The following is a 19,278-nucleotide window of genomic DNA, read 5'->3' as shown; positions in this document are numbered from 1 at the left end:
AAAATTGCATTGCATAATTAGCTGCAGAGAAAACAATACATTTGTTTCCTTTGCTCTTGGTCTAACATCACATACAGGAACCTCTTATATTCAGGAGTTATGTCTTTGTAGACCTAGAAAGGCTAGGGGGCAGGTTTAAAAAAAGTCCCTGAGAGCCAGTCATTAATGAATACACTACTGCTCTGTATTTGACTGTTCCCTTCAAAAAGAGCTTAAGTGTAGCTGCACTGTGTTAAAAAAAATTAAACAGTGCATCCAGAGCATAGCGCTGTTTGAAGAGAACAGCCTGATGCCGAGCAGCGCTGCAAAGCAAAAGCACTAACAGGTCCTGCATGTGTCCCATTCTTTCTGCAGACATGCTAGATTTTCTGCAATGACATCTAAGATCACAGCATGTTTTGCCTTGAGGAACCTTTCTAACCTAAGTATTCACTGTGTCTTACATGGCATTGTATATAGCACCTTGCCAATGATAGACCTATATACCCTGTCTAACCTGAGTATTTACTGTGTGTCTTACAATGACATTGAATATAGCACCTTGCCAATGATAGACCTATATACCCTGTCTAACCTGAGTATTTCCTGTGTGTCTTACATGGCATTGTATATAGCACCTTGCCAATGATAGACCTATATACCCTGTCTAACCTGAGTATTCCCTGTGTGTCTTACATGGCATTGTATACATCACCTTGCCAATGATAGACCTATATACCCTGTCTAACCTGAGTATTCCCTGTGTGTCTTACATGGCATTGTATATAACACCTTGCCAATGATAGACCTATATACCCTGTCTAACCTGAGTATTTCCTGTGTGTCTTACATGGCATAGTATATAGCACCTTGCCAATGATAGACCTATATACCCTGTCTAACCTGAGTATTCCCTGTGTGTCTTACATGGCATTGTATATAGCACCTTGCCAATGATAGACCTATTTACCCTGTCTAACCTGAGTATTCCCTGTGTGTCTTACATGACATTGTATATAGCACCTTGCCAATGATAGACCTATATACCCTGTCTAACCTGAGTATTCCCTGTGTGTCTTACATGACATTGTATATAGCACCTTGCCAATGATAGACCTATATACCCTGTCTAACCTGAGTATTCCCTGTGTGTCTTACATGGAATTGTATATAGCACCTTGCAAATGATAGACCTATATACCCTGTCTAACCTGAGTATTCCCTGTGTGTCTTACATGACATTGTATATAGCACCTTGCCAATGATAGATCTATATACCCTGTCTAACCTGAGTATTACCTGTGTGTCTTACATGGCATTGTATATAGCACCTTGCCAATGATAGACCTATATACCCTGTCTAACCTGAGTATTCCCTGTGTGTCTTACATGGCATTGTATATAGCATCTTGTCAATGATAGACCTATATACCCTGTCTAACCTGAGTATTCCCTGTGTGTCTTACATGGCATTGTATATAGCACCTTGCCAATGATAGACCTATATACCCTGTCTAACCTGAGTATTCCCTGTGTGTCTTACATGACATTGTATATAGCACCTTGCCAATGATAGACCTATATACCCTGTCTAACCTGAGTATTACCTGTGTGTCTTACATGGCATTGTATATAGCACCTTGCCAATGATAGACATATATACCCTGTCTAACCTGAGTATTTTGCATACAAAGAGAGAAGCGCTCTACCAGGAACGAACAACAGCTCAGTGGCTTGTTCTATGGCGATTTACCACCCGGAAGCAGCCTCTTTTAGACCAGTGTGCTTTTCACAGAAAAAAACTTTCCTGAAGTATATCAGTCTGATCCCGCCAAGTCAGGTCAGTCCAGCACCGAAATACCAGGCAATTCTCCTCTGAACAAGGAACATGACAACCACAGACGATCGTTTCGGCCTCCTATGGGCCTCGTCAGTGAGGTGCAGCCACATTCCTCTAAGCACACTGGGCAAGGAGTCCACGTCTGGTTTCCCCCATCACCCATAGGGAGACTTCCCCAGGGTCATAATAATTTGCATACAAAGAGAGAAGCGCTCTACCAGGAACGAACAACAGCTCAGTGGCTTGTTCTATGGCGATTTACCACCCGGAAGCAGCCTCTTTTAGACCAGTGTGCTTTTCACAGAAAAAAACTTTCCTGAAGTATATCAGTCTGATCCTGCCAAGTAAGGTCAGTCCAGCCCCGAAATACCAGGCAATTCTCCTCTGAACAAGGAACATGACAACCCTAGACGATCGTTTCGGCCTCCTATGGGCCTCGTCAGTGAGGTGCAGCCACATTCCTCTAAGCACACTGGGCAAGGAGTCCACGTCTGGTTTCCCCCATCACCCATAGGGAGACTTCCCCAGGGTCATAATAATTTGCATACAAAGAGAGAAGCGCTCTACCAGGAACGAACAACAGCTCAGTGGCTTGTTCTATGGCGATTTACCACCCGGAAGCAGCCTCTTTTAGACCAGTGTGCTTTTCACAGAAAAAAACTTTCCTGAAGTATATCAGTCTGATCCCGCCAAGTAAGGTCAGTCCAGCCCCGAAATACCAGGCAATTCTCCTCTGAACAAGGAACATGACAACCCCAGACGATCGTTTCGGCCTCCTATGGGCCTCGTCAGTGAGGTGCAGCCACATTCCTCTAAGCACACTGGGCAAGGAGTCCACGTCTGGTTTCCCCCATCACCCATAGGGAGACTTCCCCAGGGTCATAATAATTTGCATACAAAGAGAGAAGCGCTCTACCAGGAACGAACAACAGCTCAGTGGCTTGTTCTATGGCGATTTACCACCCGGAAGCAGCCTCTTTTAGACCAGTGTGCTTTTCACAGAAAAAAACTTTCCTGAAGTATATCAATCTGATGCCGCCAAGTAAGGTCAGTCCAGCCCCGAAATACCAGGCAATTCTCCTCTGAACAAGGAACATGACAACCCCAGACGATCGTTTCGGCCTCCTATGGGCCTCGTCAGTGAGGTGCAGCCACATTCCTCTAAGCACACTGGGCAAGGAGTCCACGTCTGGTTTCCCCCATCACCCATAGGGAGACTTCCCCAGGGTCATAATAATTTGCATACAAAGAGAGAAGCGCTCTACCAGGAACGAACAACAGCTCAGTGGCTTGTTCTATGGCGATTTACCACCCGGAAGCAGCCTCTTTTAGACCAGTGTGCTTTTCACAGAAAAAAACTTTCCTGAAGTATATCAGTCTGATCCCGCCAAGTAAGGTCAGTCCAGCCCCGAAATACCAGGCAATTCTCCTTTGAACAAGGAACATGACAACCCCAGACGATCGTTTCGGCCTCCTATGGGCCTCGTCAGTGAGGTGCAGCCACATTCCTCTAAGCACACTGGGCAAGGAGTCCACGTCTGGTTTCCCCCATCACCCATAGGGAGACTTCCCCAGGGTCATAATAATTTGCATACAAAGAGAGAAGCGCTCTACCAGGAACGAACAACATCTCAGTGGCTTGTTCTATGGCGATTTACCACCAGGAAGCAGCCTCTTTTAGACCAGTGTGCTTTTCACAGAAAAAAACTTTCCTGAAGTATATCAGTCTGATCCCGCCAAGTAAGGTCAGTCCAGCCCCGAAATACCAGGCAATTCTCCTCTGAACAAGGAACATGACAACCCCAGACGATCGTTTCGGCCTCCTATGGGCCTCGTCAGTGAGGTGCAGCCACATTCCTCTAAGCACACTGGGCAAGGAGTCCACGTCTGGTTTCCCCCATCACCCATAGGGAGACTTCCCCAGGGTCATAATAATTTGCATACAAAGAGAGAAGCGCTCTACCAGGAACGAACAACAGCTCAGTGGCTTGTTCTATGGCGATTTACCACCCGGAAGCAGCCTCTTTTAGACCAGTGTGCTTTTCACAGAAAAAAACTTTCCTGAAGTATATCAGTCTGATCCCGCCAAGTAAGGTCAGTCCAGCCCCGAAATACCAGGCAATTCTCCTCTGAACAAGGAACATGACAACCCCAGACGATCGTTTCGGCCTCCTATGGGCCTCGTCAGTGAGGTGCAGCCACATTCCTCTAAGCACACTGGGCAAGGAGTCCACGTCTGGTTTCCCCCATCACCCATAGGGAGACTTCCCCAGGGTCATAATAATTTGCATACAAAGAGAGAAGCGCTCTACCAGGAACGAACAACAGCTCAGTGGCTTGTTCTATGGCGATTTACCACCCGGAAGCAGCCTCTTTTAGACCAGTGTGCTTTTCACAGAAAAAAACTTTCCTGAAGTATATCAGTCTGATCCCGCCAAGTAAGGTCAGTCCAGCCCCGAAATACCAGGCAATTCTCCTCTGAACAAGGAACATGACAACCCCAGACGATCGTTTCGGCCTCCTATGGGCCTCGTCAGTGAGGTGCAGCCACATTCCTCTAAGCACACTGGGCAAGGAGTCCACGTCTGGTTTCCCCCATCACCCATAGGGAGACTTCCCCAGGGTCATAATAATTTGCATACAAAGAGAGAAGCGCTCTACCAGGAACGAACAACAGCTCAGTGGCTTGTTCTATAGCGATTTACCACCCGGAAGCAGCCTCTTTTAGACCAGTGTGCTTTTCACAGAAAAAAACTTTCCTGAAGTATATCAGTCTGATCCCGCCAAGTAAGGTCAGTCCAGCCCCGAAATACCAGGCAATTCTCCTCTGAACAAGGAACATGACAACCCCAGACGATCGTTTCGGCCTCCTATGGGCCTCGTCAGTGAGGTGCAGCCACATTCCTCTAAGCACACTGGGCAAGGAGTCCACGTCTGGTTTCCCCCATCACCCATAGGGAGACTTCCCCAGGGTCATAATAATTTGCATACAAAGAGAGAAGCGCTCTACCAGGAACGAACAACAGCTCAGTGGCTTGTTCTATGGCGATTTACCACCCGGAAGCAGCCTCTTTTAGACCAGTGTGCTTTTCACAGAAAAAAACTTTCCTGAAGTATATCAGTCTGATCCCGCCAAGTAAGGTCAGTCCAGCCCCGAAATACCAGGCAATTCTCCTCTGAACAAGGAACATGACAACCCCAGACGATCGATTGAGCAAAAAGAGGCTGCTTCTAGGGTGGTAACTAGCCATAGAACAAGCTATTATGCCATTGTTCGTTCCCAGGTTGAGCGCTTCTCTCTTTTTATTTATGCAAATTATGACACTTGGGGAAGTCTCCCTAAGTGTGATGCGGGAATCCAGACGTGGACCCGTTGCTCAGTGTGCCTAGAGGGATATGGCTGCACCTCACTGACGAGGCCCACAATAGGCCGAAACGTACGTCTGGGGTTTTGCTGTTTCTCTTGTTCAGAGAAGGATTGCCTGGTATTTCGGGGCTGGACTGTACTGTGAAGTCAGGATCAGACTGATATGCTACAGGAAAGTTCTTCTCTGTGAAAGGCACATATTGAGCAAAAAGAGGCTGCTTCTAGGGTGGTAACTAGCCATAGAACAAGCTATTATGCCATTGTTCGTTCCCAGGTTGAGCGCTTCTCTCTTTTTATTTATGCAAATTATGACACTTGGGGAAGTCTCCCTAAGTGTGATGCGGGAATCCAGACGTGGACCCGTTGCTCAGTGTGCCTAGAGGGATATGGCTGCACCTCACTGACAAGGCCCACAATAGGCCGAAACGTACGTCTGGGGTTTTGCTGTTTCTCTTGTTCAGAGAAGGATTGCCTGGTATTTCGGGGCTGGACTGTACTGTGAAGTCAGGATCAGACTGATATGCTACAGGAAAGTTCTTCTCTGTGAAAGGCACATATTGAGCAAAAAGAGGCTGCTTCTAGGGTGGTAACTAGCCATAGAACAAGCTATTATGCCATTGTTCGTTCCCAGGTTGAGCGCTTCTCTCTTTTTATTTATGCAAATTATGACACTTGGGGAAGTCTCCCTAAGTGTGATGCGGGAATCCAGACGTGGACCCGTTGCTCAGTGTGCCTAGAGGGATATGGCTGCACCTCACTGACGAGGCCCACAATAGGCCGAAACGTACGTCTGGGGTTTTGCTGTTTCTCTTGTTCAGAGAAGGATTGCCTGGTATTTCGGGGCTGGACTGTACTGTGAAGTCAGGATCAGACTGATATGCTACAGGAAAGTTCTTCTCTGTGAAAGGCACATATTGAGCAAAAAGAGGCTGCTTCTAGGGTGGTAACTAGCCATAGAACAAGCTATTATGCCATTGTTCGTTCCCATGTTGAGCGCTTCTCTCTTTTTATTTATGCAAATTATGACACTTGGGGAAGTCTCCCTAAGTGTGATGCGGGAATCCAGACGTGGACCCGTTGCTCAGTGTGCCTAGAGGGATATGGCTGCACCTCACTGACGAGGCCCACAATAGGCCGAAATGTACGTCTGGGGTTTTGCTGTTTCTCTTGTTCAGAGAAGGATTGCCTGGTATTTCGGGGCTGGACTGTACTGTGAAGTCAGGATCAGACTGATATGCTACAGGAAAGTTCTTCTCTGTGAAAGGCACATATTGAGCAAAAAGAGGCTGCTTCTAGGGTGGTAACTAGCCATAGAACAAGCTATTATGCCATTGTTCGTTCCCAGGTTGAGCGCTTCTCTCTTTTTATTTATGCAAATTATGACACTTGGGGAAGTCTTACTAAGTGTGATGCGGGAATCCAGACGTGGACCCGTTGCTCAGTGTGCCTAGAGGGATATGGCTGCACCTCACTGACGAGGCCCACAATAGGCCGAAACGTACGTCTGGGGTTTTGCTGTTTCTCTTGTTCAGAGAAGGATTGCCTGGTATTTCGGGGCTGGACTGTACTGTGAAGTCAGGATCAGACTGATATGCTACAGGAAAGTTCTTCTCTGTGAAAGGCACATATTGAGCAAAAAGAGGCTGCTTCTAGGGTGGTAACTAGCCATAGAACAAGCTATTATGCCATTGTTCGTTCCCAGGTTGAGCGCTTCTCTCTTTTTATTTATGCAAATTATGACACTTGGGGAAGTCTCCCTAAGTGTGATGCGGGAATCCAGACGTGGACCCGTTGCTCAGTGTGCCTAGAGGGATATGGCTGCACCTCACTGACGAGGCCCACAATAGGCCGAAACGTACGTCTGGGGTTTTGCTGTTTGTCTTGTTCAGAGAAGGATTGCCTGGTATTTCGGGGCTGGACTGTACTGTGAAGTCAGGATCAGACTGATATGCTACAGGAAAGTTCTTCTCTGTGAAAGGCACATATTGAGCAAAAAGAGGCTGCTTCTAGGGTGGTAACTAGCCATAAAACAAGCTATTATGCCATTGTTTGTTCCCAGGTTGAGCGCTTCTCTCTTTTTATTTATGCAAATTATGACACTTGGGGAAGTCTCCCTAAGTGTGATGCGGGAATCCAGACGTGGACCCGTTGCTCAGTGTGCCTAGAGGGATATGGCTGCACCTCACTGACGAGGCCCACAATAGGCCGAAACGTACGTCTGGGGTTTTGCTGTTTCTCTTGTTCAGAGAAGGATTGCCTGGTATTTCGGGGCTGGACTGTACTGTGAAGTCAGGATCAGACTGATATGCTACAGGAAAGTTCTTCTCTGTGAAAGGCACATATTGAGCAAAAAGAGGCTGCTTCTAGGGTGGTAACTAGCCATAGAACAAGCTATTATGCCATTGTTCGTTCCCAGGTTGAGCGCTTCTCTCTTTTTATTTATGCAAATTATGACACTTGGGGAAGTCTCCCTAAGTGTGATGCGGGAATCCAGACGTGGACCCGTTGCTCAGTGTGCCTAGAGGGATATGGCTGCACCTCACTGACGAGGCCCACAATAGGCCGAAACGTACGTCTGGGGTTTTGCTGTTTCTCTTGTTCAGAGAAGGATTGCCTGGTATTTCGGGGCTGGACTGTACTGTGAAGTCAGGATCAGACTGATATGCTACAGGAAAGTTCTTCTCTGTGAAAGGCACATATTGAGCAAAAAGAGGCTGCTTCTAGGGTGGTAACTAGCCATAGAACAAGCTATTATGCCATTGTTCGTTCCCAGGTTGAGCGCTTCTCTCTTTTTATTTATGCAAATTATGACACTTGGGGAAGTCTCCCTAAGTGTGATGCGGGAATCCAGACGTCGACCCGTTGCTCAGTGTGCCTAGAGGGATATGGCTGCACCTCACTGACGAGGCCCACAATAGGCCGAAACGTACGTCTGGGGTTTTGCTGTTTCTGTTGTTCAGAGAAGGATTGCCTGGTATTTCGGGGCTGGACTGTACTGTGAAGTCAGGATCAGACTGATATGCTACAGGAAAGTTCTTCTCTGTGAAAGGCACATATTGAGCAAAAAGAGGCTGCTTCTAGGGTGGTAACTAGCCATAGAACAAGCTATTATGCCATTGTTCGTTCCCAGGTTGAGCGCTTCTCTCTTTTTATTTATGCAAATTATGACACTTGGGGAAGTCTCCCTAAGTGTGATGCGGGAATCCAGACGTGGACCCGTTGCTCAGTGTGCCTAGAGGGATATGGCTGCACCTCACTGACGAGGCCCACAATAGGCCGAAACGTACGTCTGGGGTTTTGCTGTTTCTCTTGTTCAGAGAAGGATTGCCTGGTATTTCGGGGCTGGACTTTACTGTGAAGTCAGGATCAGACTGATATGCTACAGGAAAGTTCTTCTCTGTGAAAGGCACATATTGAGCAAAAAGAGGCTGCTTCTAGGGTGGTAACTAGCCATAGAACAAGCTATTATGCCATTGTTCGTTCCCAGGTTGAGCGCTTCTCTCTTTTTATTTATGCTAACCTGAGTATTCCCTGTGTGTCTTACATGGCACTGTATATAGCACCTTGCCAATGATAGACCTATATACCCTGTCTAACCTGAGTATTCCCTGTGTGTCTTACATGGCATTGTATATAGCACCTTGCCAATGATAGACCTATATACCCTGTCTAACCTGAGTATTTACTGTGTGTCTTACAATGACATTGTATATAGCACCTTGCCAATGATAGACCTATATACCCTGCCTAACCTGAGTATTCCCTGTGTGTCTTACATGGCATTGTATGTAGCACCTTGCCAATGATAAACATATATACCCTGTCTAACTTGAGTATTCCCTGTGTGTCTTACATGGCATTGTATATAGCACCTTGCCAATGATAGACCTATATACCCTGCCTAACCTGAGTATTTACTGTGTGTCTTACAATGACATTGTATATAGCACCTTGCCAATGATAGACCTATATACCCTGCCTAACCTGAGTATTCCCTGTGTGTCTTACATGGCATTGTATATAGCACCTTGCCAATGATAGACCTATATACCCTGTCTAACCTGAGTATTCCCTGTGTGTCCTACATGGCATTGTATATAGCACCTTGCCAATGATAGACCTATATACCCTGTCTAACCTGAGTATTCCCTGTGTGTCTTACATGGCATTGTATATAGCACCTTGCCAATGATAGACCTATATACCCTGTCTAACCTGAGTATTCCCTGTGTGTCTTACATGGCATTGTATATAGCACCTTGCCAATGATAGACATATATACCCTGTCTAACCTGAGTATTCCCTGTGTGTCTTACATGGCACTGTATATAGCACCTTGCCAATGATAGACCTATATACCCTGTCTAACCTGAGTATTCCCTGTGTGTCTTACATGGCATTGTATATAGCACCTTGCCAATGATAGACCTATATACCCTGTCTAACCTGAGTATTTACTGTGTGTCTTACAATGACATTTATATAGCACCTTGCCAATGATAGACCTATATACCCTGCCTAACCTGAGTATTCCCTGTGTGTCTTACATGGCATTGTATGTAGCACCTTGCCAATGATAAACATATATACCCTGTCTAACTTGAGTATTCCCTGTGTGTCTTACATGGCATTGTATATAGCACCTTGCCAATGATAGACCTATATACCCTGCCTAACCTGAGTATTTACTGTGTGTCTTACAATGACATTGTATATAGCACCTTGCCAATGATAGACCTATATACCCTGCCTAACCTGAGTATTCCCTGTGTGTCTTACATGGCATTGTATATAGCACCTTGCCAATGATAGACCTATATACCCTGTCTAACCTGAGTATTCCCTGTGTGTCCTACATGGCATTGTATATAGCACCTTGCCAATGATAGACCTATATACCCTGTCTAACCTGAGTATTCCCTGTGTGTCTTACATGGCATTGTATATAGCACCTTGCCAATGATAGACCTATATACCCTGTCTAACCTGAGTATTCCCTGTGTGTCTTACATGGCATTGTATATAGCACCTTGCCAATGATAGACCTATATACCCAGTCTAACCTGAGTATTCCCTGTGTGTCTTACATGGCATTGTATATAGCACCTTGCCAATGATAGACCTATATACCCTGTCTAACCTGAGTATTCCCTGTGTGTCCTACATGGCATTGTATATAGCACCTTGCCAATGATAGACCTATATACCCTGTCTAACCTGAGTATTCCCTGTGTGTCTTACATGGCATTGTATATAGCACCTTGCCAATGATAGACCTATATACCCTGTCTAACCTGAGTATTCCCTGTGTGTCTTACATGGCATTGTATATAGCACCTTGCCAATGATAGACCTATATACCCTGTCTAACCTGAGTATTCCCTGTGTGTCTTACATGGCATTGTATATAGCACCTTGCCAATGATAGATCTATATACCCTGTCTAACCTGAGTATTCCCTGTGTGTCTTACATGGCATTGTATATAGCACCTTGCCAATGATAGACCTATATACCCTGTCTAACCTGAGTATTTACTGTGTGTCTTACATGGCACTGTATATAGCACCTTGCCAATGATAGACCTATATACCCTGTCTAACCTGAGTATTTCCTGTGTGTCTTACATGGCATTGTATATAGCACCTTGCCAATGATAGACCTATATACCCTGTCTAACCTGAGTATTCCCTGTGTGTCTTACATGGCATAGTACACAAGATATGTAAAGCGCAATATGAATCTGGAAGCCATATAAGCAAAGCTCTTAGAAATTAATATGGCTAAATGCAAACAACCAATTTGTTAAAATATAATAATATACAGATATTAGATCATTTAGAGTTTAAAAGTACTTGAAACATAAAAGTTCAGTCGAATCCAAGCAGGCAACAGTGGAAATCTTCATCAGACCGCTGTGTGTAATGTTTTTTTCTCTGTAGCTATTTATCAATGCATGAACAGTACAGTCATATAAAGAAATATTTATCCGATGAAGATTTGATATCAACAGCTACAAACATCTGACTAAGCACTTTTTATCACGAAGCGCATCAGTTTGACACCTTTTCATGTGTAAATTTAATTTTGAAAGATGTTGCAACAAAGTTTGGAGTTTTTACGCTTTAGGATTTACATCAACAGCTACAATGTATAATTCATTAGCACATCATACAATATCATTTCATAATAACCATTCATTATTTCTTGTCACTACTATAAACCTATTTAATATTAGTACTTGCACTAACCAAACCTGCAGTCTGTACAAATTGTCTTTATACAATAATGTTACCTGAAATAAAACACAATCTTTTTGTGGCTCTATGGGTGACCATATCTGTCATCTTGTTTCAGGTTCAGAAAGATGTAAACAACATGACAATCAGGATTCCTCATCAGCTGTTCATCAATGGCCAATTCACAGATGCAGAAGGTGGCAAAACATATGAAACCATAAACCCCACAGATGGGACAGTAAGTGTAAAGATTAGGTGCTGAGTAGCAGAGGGGCTGTTCCATCGTACACAGTAGATTACACTCACACAACTAGCACTTGATAAATCCAGCTCTGATTAGCAACTAGCAACTTCATCTGATGAAAACTTTAAATCTGACAGATCTGACCACATTTGATTTTATAGGTAGACTTCCTAATACCTATACTAGCAGTACATTACATTAAACTTGCTTATCCCTGCATAGAAAGGTATATAGCGCAATCGCTACCACGAGAAGAGCAAACACAATCAAATGATCTTTTTACAACTAGCACCCATATTACAAGCTGAACGTTATAAGTTATCACAAACTCGTGGTAACTAACACTCCCTATATTTTCTATGCCCCTTTAACTACATATACAACAACATATACAAATAGCATGTGTTTACAATGACTTGTTATATCAGCTGCACAATTTAATATCTATGGGGAAATGTTCCTTTAGGTTTATTTTGTAAATAAGATGTACAAAAATGCCCCAGGTCCCATGCATGTAATTCATATACATTACAACTCATACGCACATGTACTGTATACCCATAATTAGGGTTGCACCGATACCGATACTAGTATTGGTATCGGTACTGATACCAAGTATTTGCATGAGTACTTGTACTCGTGCAAATGCACCGATACTTAAACCGATACCTCCACTTCCTACCCATATGCTATCTTGTGGCATTTTTTCAAACTGCATGTTCCCATTTCATTTTAAACTGGAGTGGAGACTAAACTAAAAATTGTTTACTACTGTTTTGCCAATACAAATTGCTGTTATTTGTATTATTGTAGGAGAGATCACTGTACCTCGTTCAGAAAAACCCCTGAAGTACTGGGCAGTTAATAAATAGTGATGTCGCGAATAGTTCCCGGCAAATATAGCATGTTCGCGTTCGCCGTGGCGGGCGAACATATGCGATGTTCGATCCGCCCCCTATTCGTCATCATTGAGTAATACTTTGACCCCCTACCTCACAGTCAGAAGACACATTCCAGCCAATCAGCAGCAGAAACTCCCTCCCAGACCCTCCTACCTCCTGGACAGCATCCATTTTAGATTCATTTGGAAGCTGCATTCTTAGTGAGAGGAGGGACAGTGTAGCTGCTGCTGATTAAATAGGGAAATTGATAGCTAGGCTAGTGTATTCAGTGTCCACTACAGTCCTGAAGGACTCATCTGATCTCTGCTGTAAGGACAGCACCCCAAAAAGCCCTTTTTAGGGCTGGAATATCAGTCTGATTTTTTTTTTTTCCTGTGTAATCTAATTGCAGTTGCCTGCCTGCCAAGCCACTTGCCCAGTACCACCACTCATATCTGGTGTAACAGTAGTGTAAATTATATAAAAAAAAACTTTTTTGACTGTGAAACATCAGTCTGCTAGTGTAATCTAATTGCAGTTGCCTGCCTGCCAGCGTGTGTGCCAGGCCCACTTGCCCAGTGCCACCACTCATATCTGGTGTAACAGTAGTGTAAATTTAAAAAAAAAAAACTTTGTTGACTGTGAAACATCAGTCTGCTAGTGAAATCTAATTGCAGTTGCCTGCCTGCCAGCGTGTGTGCAAGGCCCACTTGCCCAGTACCACCACTCATATCTGGTGTAACAGTAGTGTAAATTTAAAAAAAAAAACTTTTTTGACTGTGAAACATCAGTCTGCTAGTGTAATCTAATTGCAGTTGCCTGCCTGCCAGCGTGTGTGCCAGGCCCACTTGCCCAGTGCCACCACTCATATCTGGTGTAACAGTAGTGTAAATTAAAAAAAACAAAACTTTTTTGACTGTGAAACATCAGTCTGCTATTGTAATCTAATTGCAGTTGCCTGTCTGCCTGCCAGCGTGTGTGCCAAGCCCACTTGCCCAGTGCCACCACTCATATCTGGTGTAACAGTAGTGTAAATTTAAAAAAAAAAAACTTTTTGACTGTGAAACATCAGTCTGCTTGTGTAATCTAATTGCAGTTGCCTGCCTGCCAGCGTGTGTGCAAGGCCCACTTGCCCAGTGCCACCACTCAAATCTGGTGTAACAGTAGTGTAAATTAAAAAAAAAAACTTTTTTGACTGTGAAACATCAGTCTGCTAGTGTAATCTAATTGCAGTTGCCTGCCTGCCAGCGTGTGTGACAGGCTCACAGCGTATACCATGCCCACTTGCCCAGTGCCACCACTCATATCTGGTGTAACAGTAGTGTAAATTAAAAAAAACAACTTTTTTGACTGTGAAACATCAGTCTGCTTGTGTAATCTAATTGCAGTTGCCTGCCTGCCAGTGTGTGTGCCAGGCTCACAGCGTATACTGTGCCCACTTGCCCAGTGCCACCACTCATATCTTGTTTAATAGTAGTGTAAGTGTACATTTAAAAAAATAAAGACTTTTTGGACTGTGAAACATCAGTCTGCTTTTTTCTGTCAGGCTCACAGCGTATACTGTGCCCACTTGCCCAGTGCCACCACTCATATCTTGTTTAATAGTAGTGTAAGTGTACATTTAAAAAAATAAAAACTTTTTGGACTGTGAAACATCAGTATGCTTTTTTTTGTCAGGCTCACAGCGTATACTGTGCCCACTTGCCCAGTGCCAACACTCATATCTTGTTTAATAGTAGTGTAAGTGTACATTTAAAATAAAAAAAAACTTTTTAGACTGTGAAACATCAGTCTGCTTTTTTGTGTCAGGCTCACAGCGTATACTGTGCGCACTTGCCCAGTGCCACCACTCATATCTTGTTTAATAGTAGTGTAAGTGTACATTTAAAAAAATAAAACCTTTTTGGACTGTGAAACATCAGTCTGCTTTTTTGTGTCAGGCTCACAGCGTATACTGTGCCCACTTGCCCAGTGCCACCACTCATATCTTGTTTAATAGTAGTGTAAGTGTACATTTAAAAAAAAAAAAACTTTTTAGACTGTGAAACATCAGTCTGCTTTTTTGTGTCAGGCTCACAACGTATAATGTGCCCATTTGCCCAGTGCCACCACTCATATCTTGTTTAATAGTAGTGTAAGTGTACATTTAAAAAAATAAAAACTTTTTGGACTGTGAAACATCAGTCTGCTTTTTTGTGTCAGGCTCACAGCGTATATTGTGCCCACTTGCCCAGTGCCACCACTCATATCTTGTTTAATAGTAGTGTAAGTGTACATTTAAAAAAATAAAAACTTTTTGGACTGTGAAACATCAGTCTGCTTTTTTGTGTCAGGCTCACAGCGTATACTGTGCCCACCTGCCCAGTGGCACCACTCATATCTTGTTTAATAGTAGTGTAAGTGTACATTTAAAAAAAAATGACAGGCAGAGGCAGGCCACCCCGCAGGTGCCGTCGTGGTGCTGTGATTCCCTTTGGCCCTAGAATAATGCCCAGTGTTCAGAGCCCACGTACCATGAACTCGAAAAGTTCTGAGGACATAGTTGACTTTTTAACACAGGACACCCAATCTTCTATGTCTTCCGCTCTGAACCTTGACGCACCATACTCCACCAGCTTATCTTCGGGCAGCACCTCTCAAGTTACCACTCGCCCGCCTGCCGCCACCACCAACACTAGCACCACAGCCGCTTCACTTGATCTGTCAGAGGAGTTATTTACACATCAGTTGGAAGAAATGAGTGATGCGCAACCATTATTGCCAGAGGATGTAGATAACAGGGATATGTCTCAGTCAGGCAGCATTACACACATGGACGTACGGTGTGATGATGATGATGTTGTACCCGCTGCGGGAGTTTGGTCTGTCACTGTGAAGCGGGTGTAACCCTTACAATACCTGATCGATACAACATCATAACTGATGTTTTAAAGCACGTTATTCCAAACAATTTAGGAATGTTAGGTGATTTATGCCCTTTATGGATTAAAACCAGACTCTGCATCAACTATGTAATTTTCCGTGGGAGTTTTGCCATGGATCCCCTCCGGCATGCCACAGTCCAGGTGTTAGTACCCTTGAAACAACTTTCCCATCATTATTGTGGCCAGAAAGAGTCCCTGTGGGTTTTAAAATTCGCCTGCCCATTGAATTCTATGGGGGTTCGCCCGGTTCGCGAACTTTTGCGGGAGTTCGCGTTCGCAGTTCGCGAACCCAAATTTTTAGGTTCGCAACATCACTATTAATAAACAGATTTCCAGCTCTGGCTAAAATGGCCCAAAAATATCTTTCTGCCCCATGCAGTAGTGTGGAACGTTCAACTTAGAGTCGAACCTCCATACAAATGTCAGATTGATGTTATATAACAGCCCTACAACTCAATTGCATAACCAATTACCAATACTTTTTTTTTAATATTTTATTGTAATATTTGTTATTTATAAACATGTTCAGTAAACTTTGTGACAAATAAAACTGTTTTATTATTTCATAATGTCTTTTGAATTACAGTCCTTTATAATTATAAAGAAGGAATCTTAAATAATTAGTCTGTATTGTGCTTGGTAAACTGTCACATGACATTAAAAAAAAGTATTGGTAATTGGTATCGGCGAGTATTTGAAAACAAGTATCTGTACTTGTACTCGGTCATAAAAAAATGGTATCGGTGCAACCCTACCCATAATGTTTCAGCTTACATATTACACCATATGAACATATACTGTATACCCATAATGCCCCAGCTCACATGTATGTAATTCATATACATTACACCTCATACACACATGTACTGTATACCCATAATGCCCCAGCTCACATGTATGTAATTTATATACAGTACACCTCATACACACATGTACTGTATACCCATAATGCCTCAGCTCACATGTATGTAATTCATATACATTACACCTCATACACACATGTACTGTATACCCATAGTGCACCAGCTCACATGTATGTAATTCATATACATTACACCTCATACACACATGTACTGTATACCCATAATGCCTCAGCTCACATGTATGTAATTCATATACATTACACCTCATACACACATGTACTGTATACCCATAGTGCCCCAGTTCAGATGTAATTCATATACATTACACCTCATACACACATGTACTGTATACCCATAGTGCCCCAGTTCAGATGTAATTCATATACATTACACCTCATACACACATGTACTGTATACCCATAGTGCCCCAGCTCACATGTATGTAATTCATATACATTACACCTCATACACACATGTACTGTATACCCATAGTGCCCCAGCTCACATGTATGTAATTCATATACATTACACCTCATACACACATGTACTGTATACCCATAGTGCCCCAGCCTCACATGTATGTAATTCATATACATTACACCTCATACGCACATGTACTGTATACCCATAGTGCCCCAGCTCACATGTATGTAATTCATATACATTACACCTCATACACACATGTACTGTATACCCATAGTGCCCCAGCTCACATGTATGTAATTCATATACATTACACCTCATACACACATGTACTGTATACCCATAGTGCCCCAGCTCACATGTATGTAATTCATATACATTAACCATCATACACACATGTACTGTATACCCATAGTGCCCCAGCTCACATGTATGTAATTCATATACAATACACCTCATACGCACATGTACTGTATACCCATAGTGCCCCAGCTCACATGTATGTAATTCATATACATTACACCTCATACGCACATGTACTGTATACCCATAGTGCCCCAGCTCACATGTATGTAATTCATATACATTACACCTCATACACACATGTACTGTATACCCATAGTGCCCCAGCTCACATGTATGTAATTCATATACATTACACCTCATACACACATGTACTGTATACCCATAGTGCCCCAGCTCACATGTATGTAATTCATTTACATTACACCTCATACGCACATGTACTGTATACCCATAGTGCCCCAGCTCACATGTATGTAATTCATATACATTACACCTCATACACACATGTACTGTATACCCATAGTGCCCCAGTTCACATGTAATTCATATACATTACAACTCATACACACATGTACTGTATACCCATAGTGCCCCAGCTCACATGTATGTAATTCATATACATTACACCTCATACACACATGTACTGTATACCCATAATGCCTCAGCTTACATATTACACCTCATATGTACATGTACTGTATACCCATGATGCCCCAGATCACATGTATGTAATTCATATACATTACACCTCATACGCACATGTACTGTATACCCATAATGCCTCAGCTCACATGCATGTAATTCATATACATTACACCTCATACACACATGTTCTGTATACCCACAATGCCTCAGCTTACATATTACACCTCATACACACATGTACTGTATACCCATAATTCCACAGCTCACATGTACAGTATGTAATTCATATACATTACACCTCATACACACATGTACTGTATACCCATAATGTCCCAGCTTACATATTACACCTCATTTGTACATGTACTGTATACCCATAGTGCCCCAGCTCACATGTATGTAATTCATATACATTACACCTCATACACACATGTACTGTATACCCATAATGCCCCAGCTCACATGTATGTAATTCATATACATTACACCTCATACACACATGTACTGTATACCCATAGTGCCCAGGCTCACATGTATGTAATTCATATACATTACACCTCATACACACATGTACTGTATACCCGTAATGCCTCAGCTTACATATTACACCTCATATGTACATGTACTGTATACCCATAATGCCACAGCTCACATGTATGTAATTCATATACATTACACCTCATACGCACATGTACTGTATACCCATAATGCCACAGCTCACATGTATGTAATTCATATACATTACACCTCATACGCACATGTACTGTATACCCATAGTGCCACAGCTCAGATGTATGACTAATTTATTTCCAAGTTTTGCTTTTCTTTTGGAAGTGACAAGGTTAATTCAAGAAACATTTAGGAAACAAAAACAAAATGTGATGCACAGCGTTGTATACAGGATTAATTGATAAGAAGGTCTGCTGCTGTCGGAATCTGCTTTGGAAATGTTTAATTGCTGTTTATGATTAGAAATTCACTTTTTCTCAGGTAGTAACTGGGCTCAGCAGTTTGTTACGTGACTGGCTATAGCGACCAGCGCTTCATTAGTCACTACAATTAGTACAACTGTGTATAGCATGTAGTTGTTCATACTGTATTAGTCTGTTGAGATATGGACACTTAAATGTTACATTTCAATAGCTTATTGATATTTTGCCCTCCAGGAATCTTTGTCACACTGAGAACTATAGCAATGTAGGGTGACAACAGATAATTTTATAATTTAGTTATAAAGTGCCTTCATATTAAGCAGCCCTATGACATTAAGTATAAATGGCATTTACATGAATCATATACAGTAGAGGGACCTGCACGTGAGTCACTGTTAGCTGTGTAAATTTACAAGAGATGATCATCAGGATGGAACTAGTTACTGTCCCAAATGATCTTCTGATGGCTATGTCCCTATATTGTCACAGGCTATCTGCCAAGTGTCCCTGGCACAGGTATCTGATATAGACAAGGCCGCTGATGCAGCCAAGGAGGCCTTTGAAAATGGAGAGTGGGGGAAAATGAACGCAAGAGACAGAGGACGCCTATTGTATAGGTAGGTGGTACAGTGAGGG

At 43.0% G+C, this 19,278-nt stretch overlaps 1 protein-coding gene across 1 annotated transcript in view; it reads left to right on the top strand.

The window, feature by feature from the left end:
- LOC128666326 (cytosolic 10-formyltetrahydrofolate dehydrogenase) overlaps positions 1 to 19,278 on the top strand; it is a 157,690-nt gene that overhangs the window by 32,833 nt on the left and 105,579 nt on the right. Inside the window, exons 11-12 of the mRNA XM_053720846.1 lie at positions 11,543 to 11,662; positions 19,132 to 19,259. Of these exons, the coding sequence (XP_053576821.1) occupies positions 11,543 to 11,662; positions 19,132 to 19,259 (248 nt within the window). The remainder of the gene's footprint in view (positions 1 to 11,542; positions 11,663 to 19,131; positions 19,260 to 19,278) is intronic.

Source organism: Bombina bombina, chromosome 7 (genome assembly GCF_027579735.1).
Source record: "Bombina bombina isolate aBomBom1 chromosome 7, aBomBom1.pri, whole genome shotgun sequence".
Classification (NCBI taxonomy): Eukaryota; Metazoa; Chordata; class Amphibia; order Anura; family Bombinatoridae; genus Bombina; species Bombina bombina.
The sequence above is the reverse complement of the archived record's forward strand: the minus strand, read 5'-3'. Positions and strand labels throughout refer to the sequence as shown.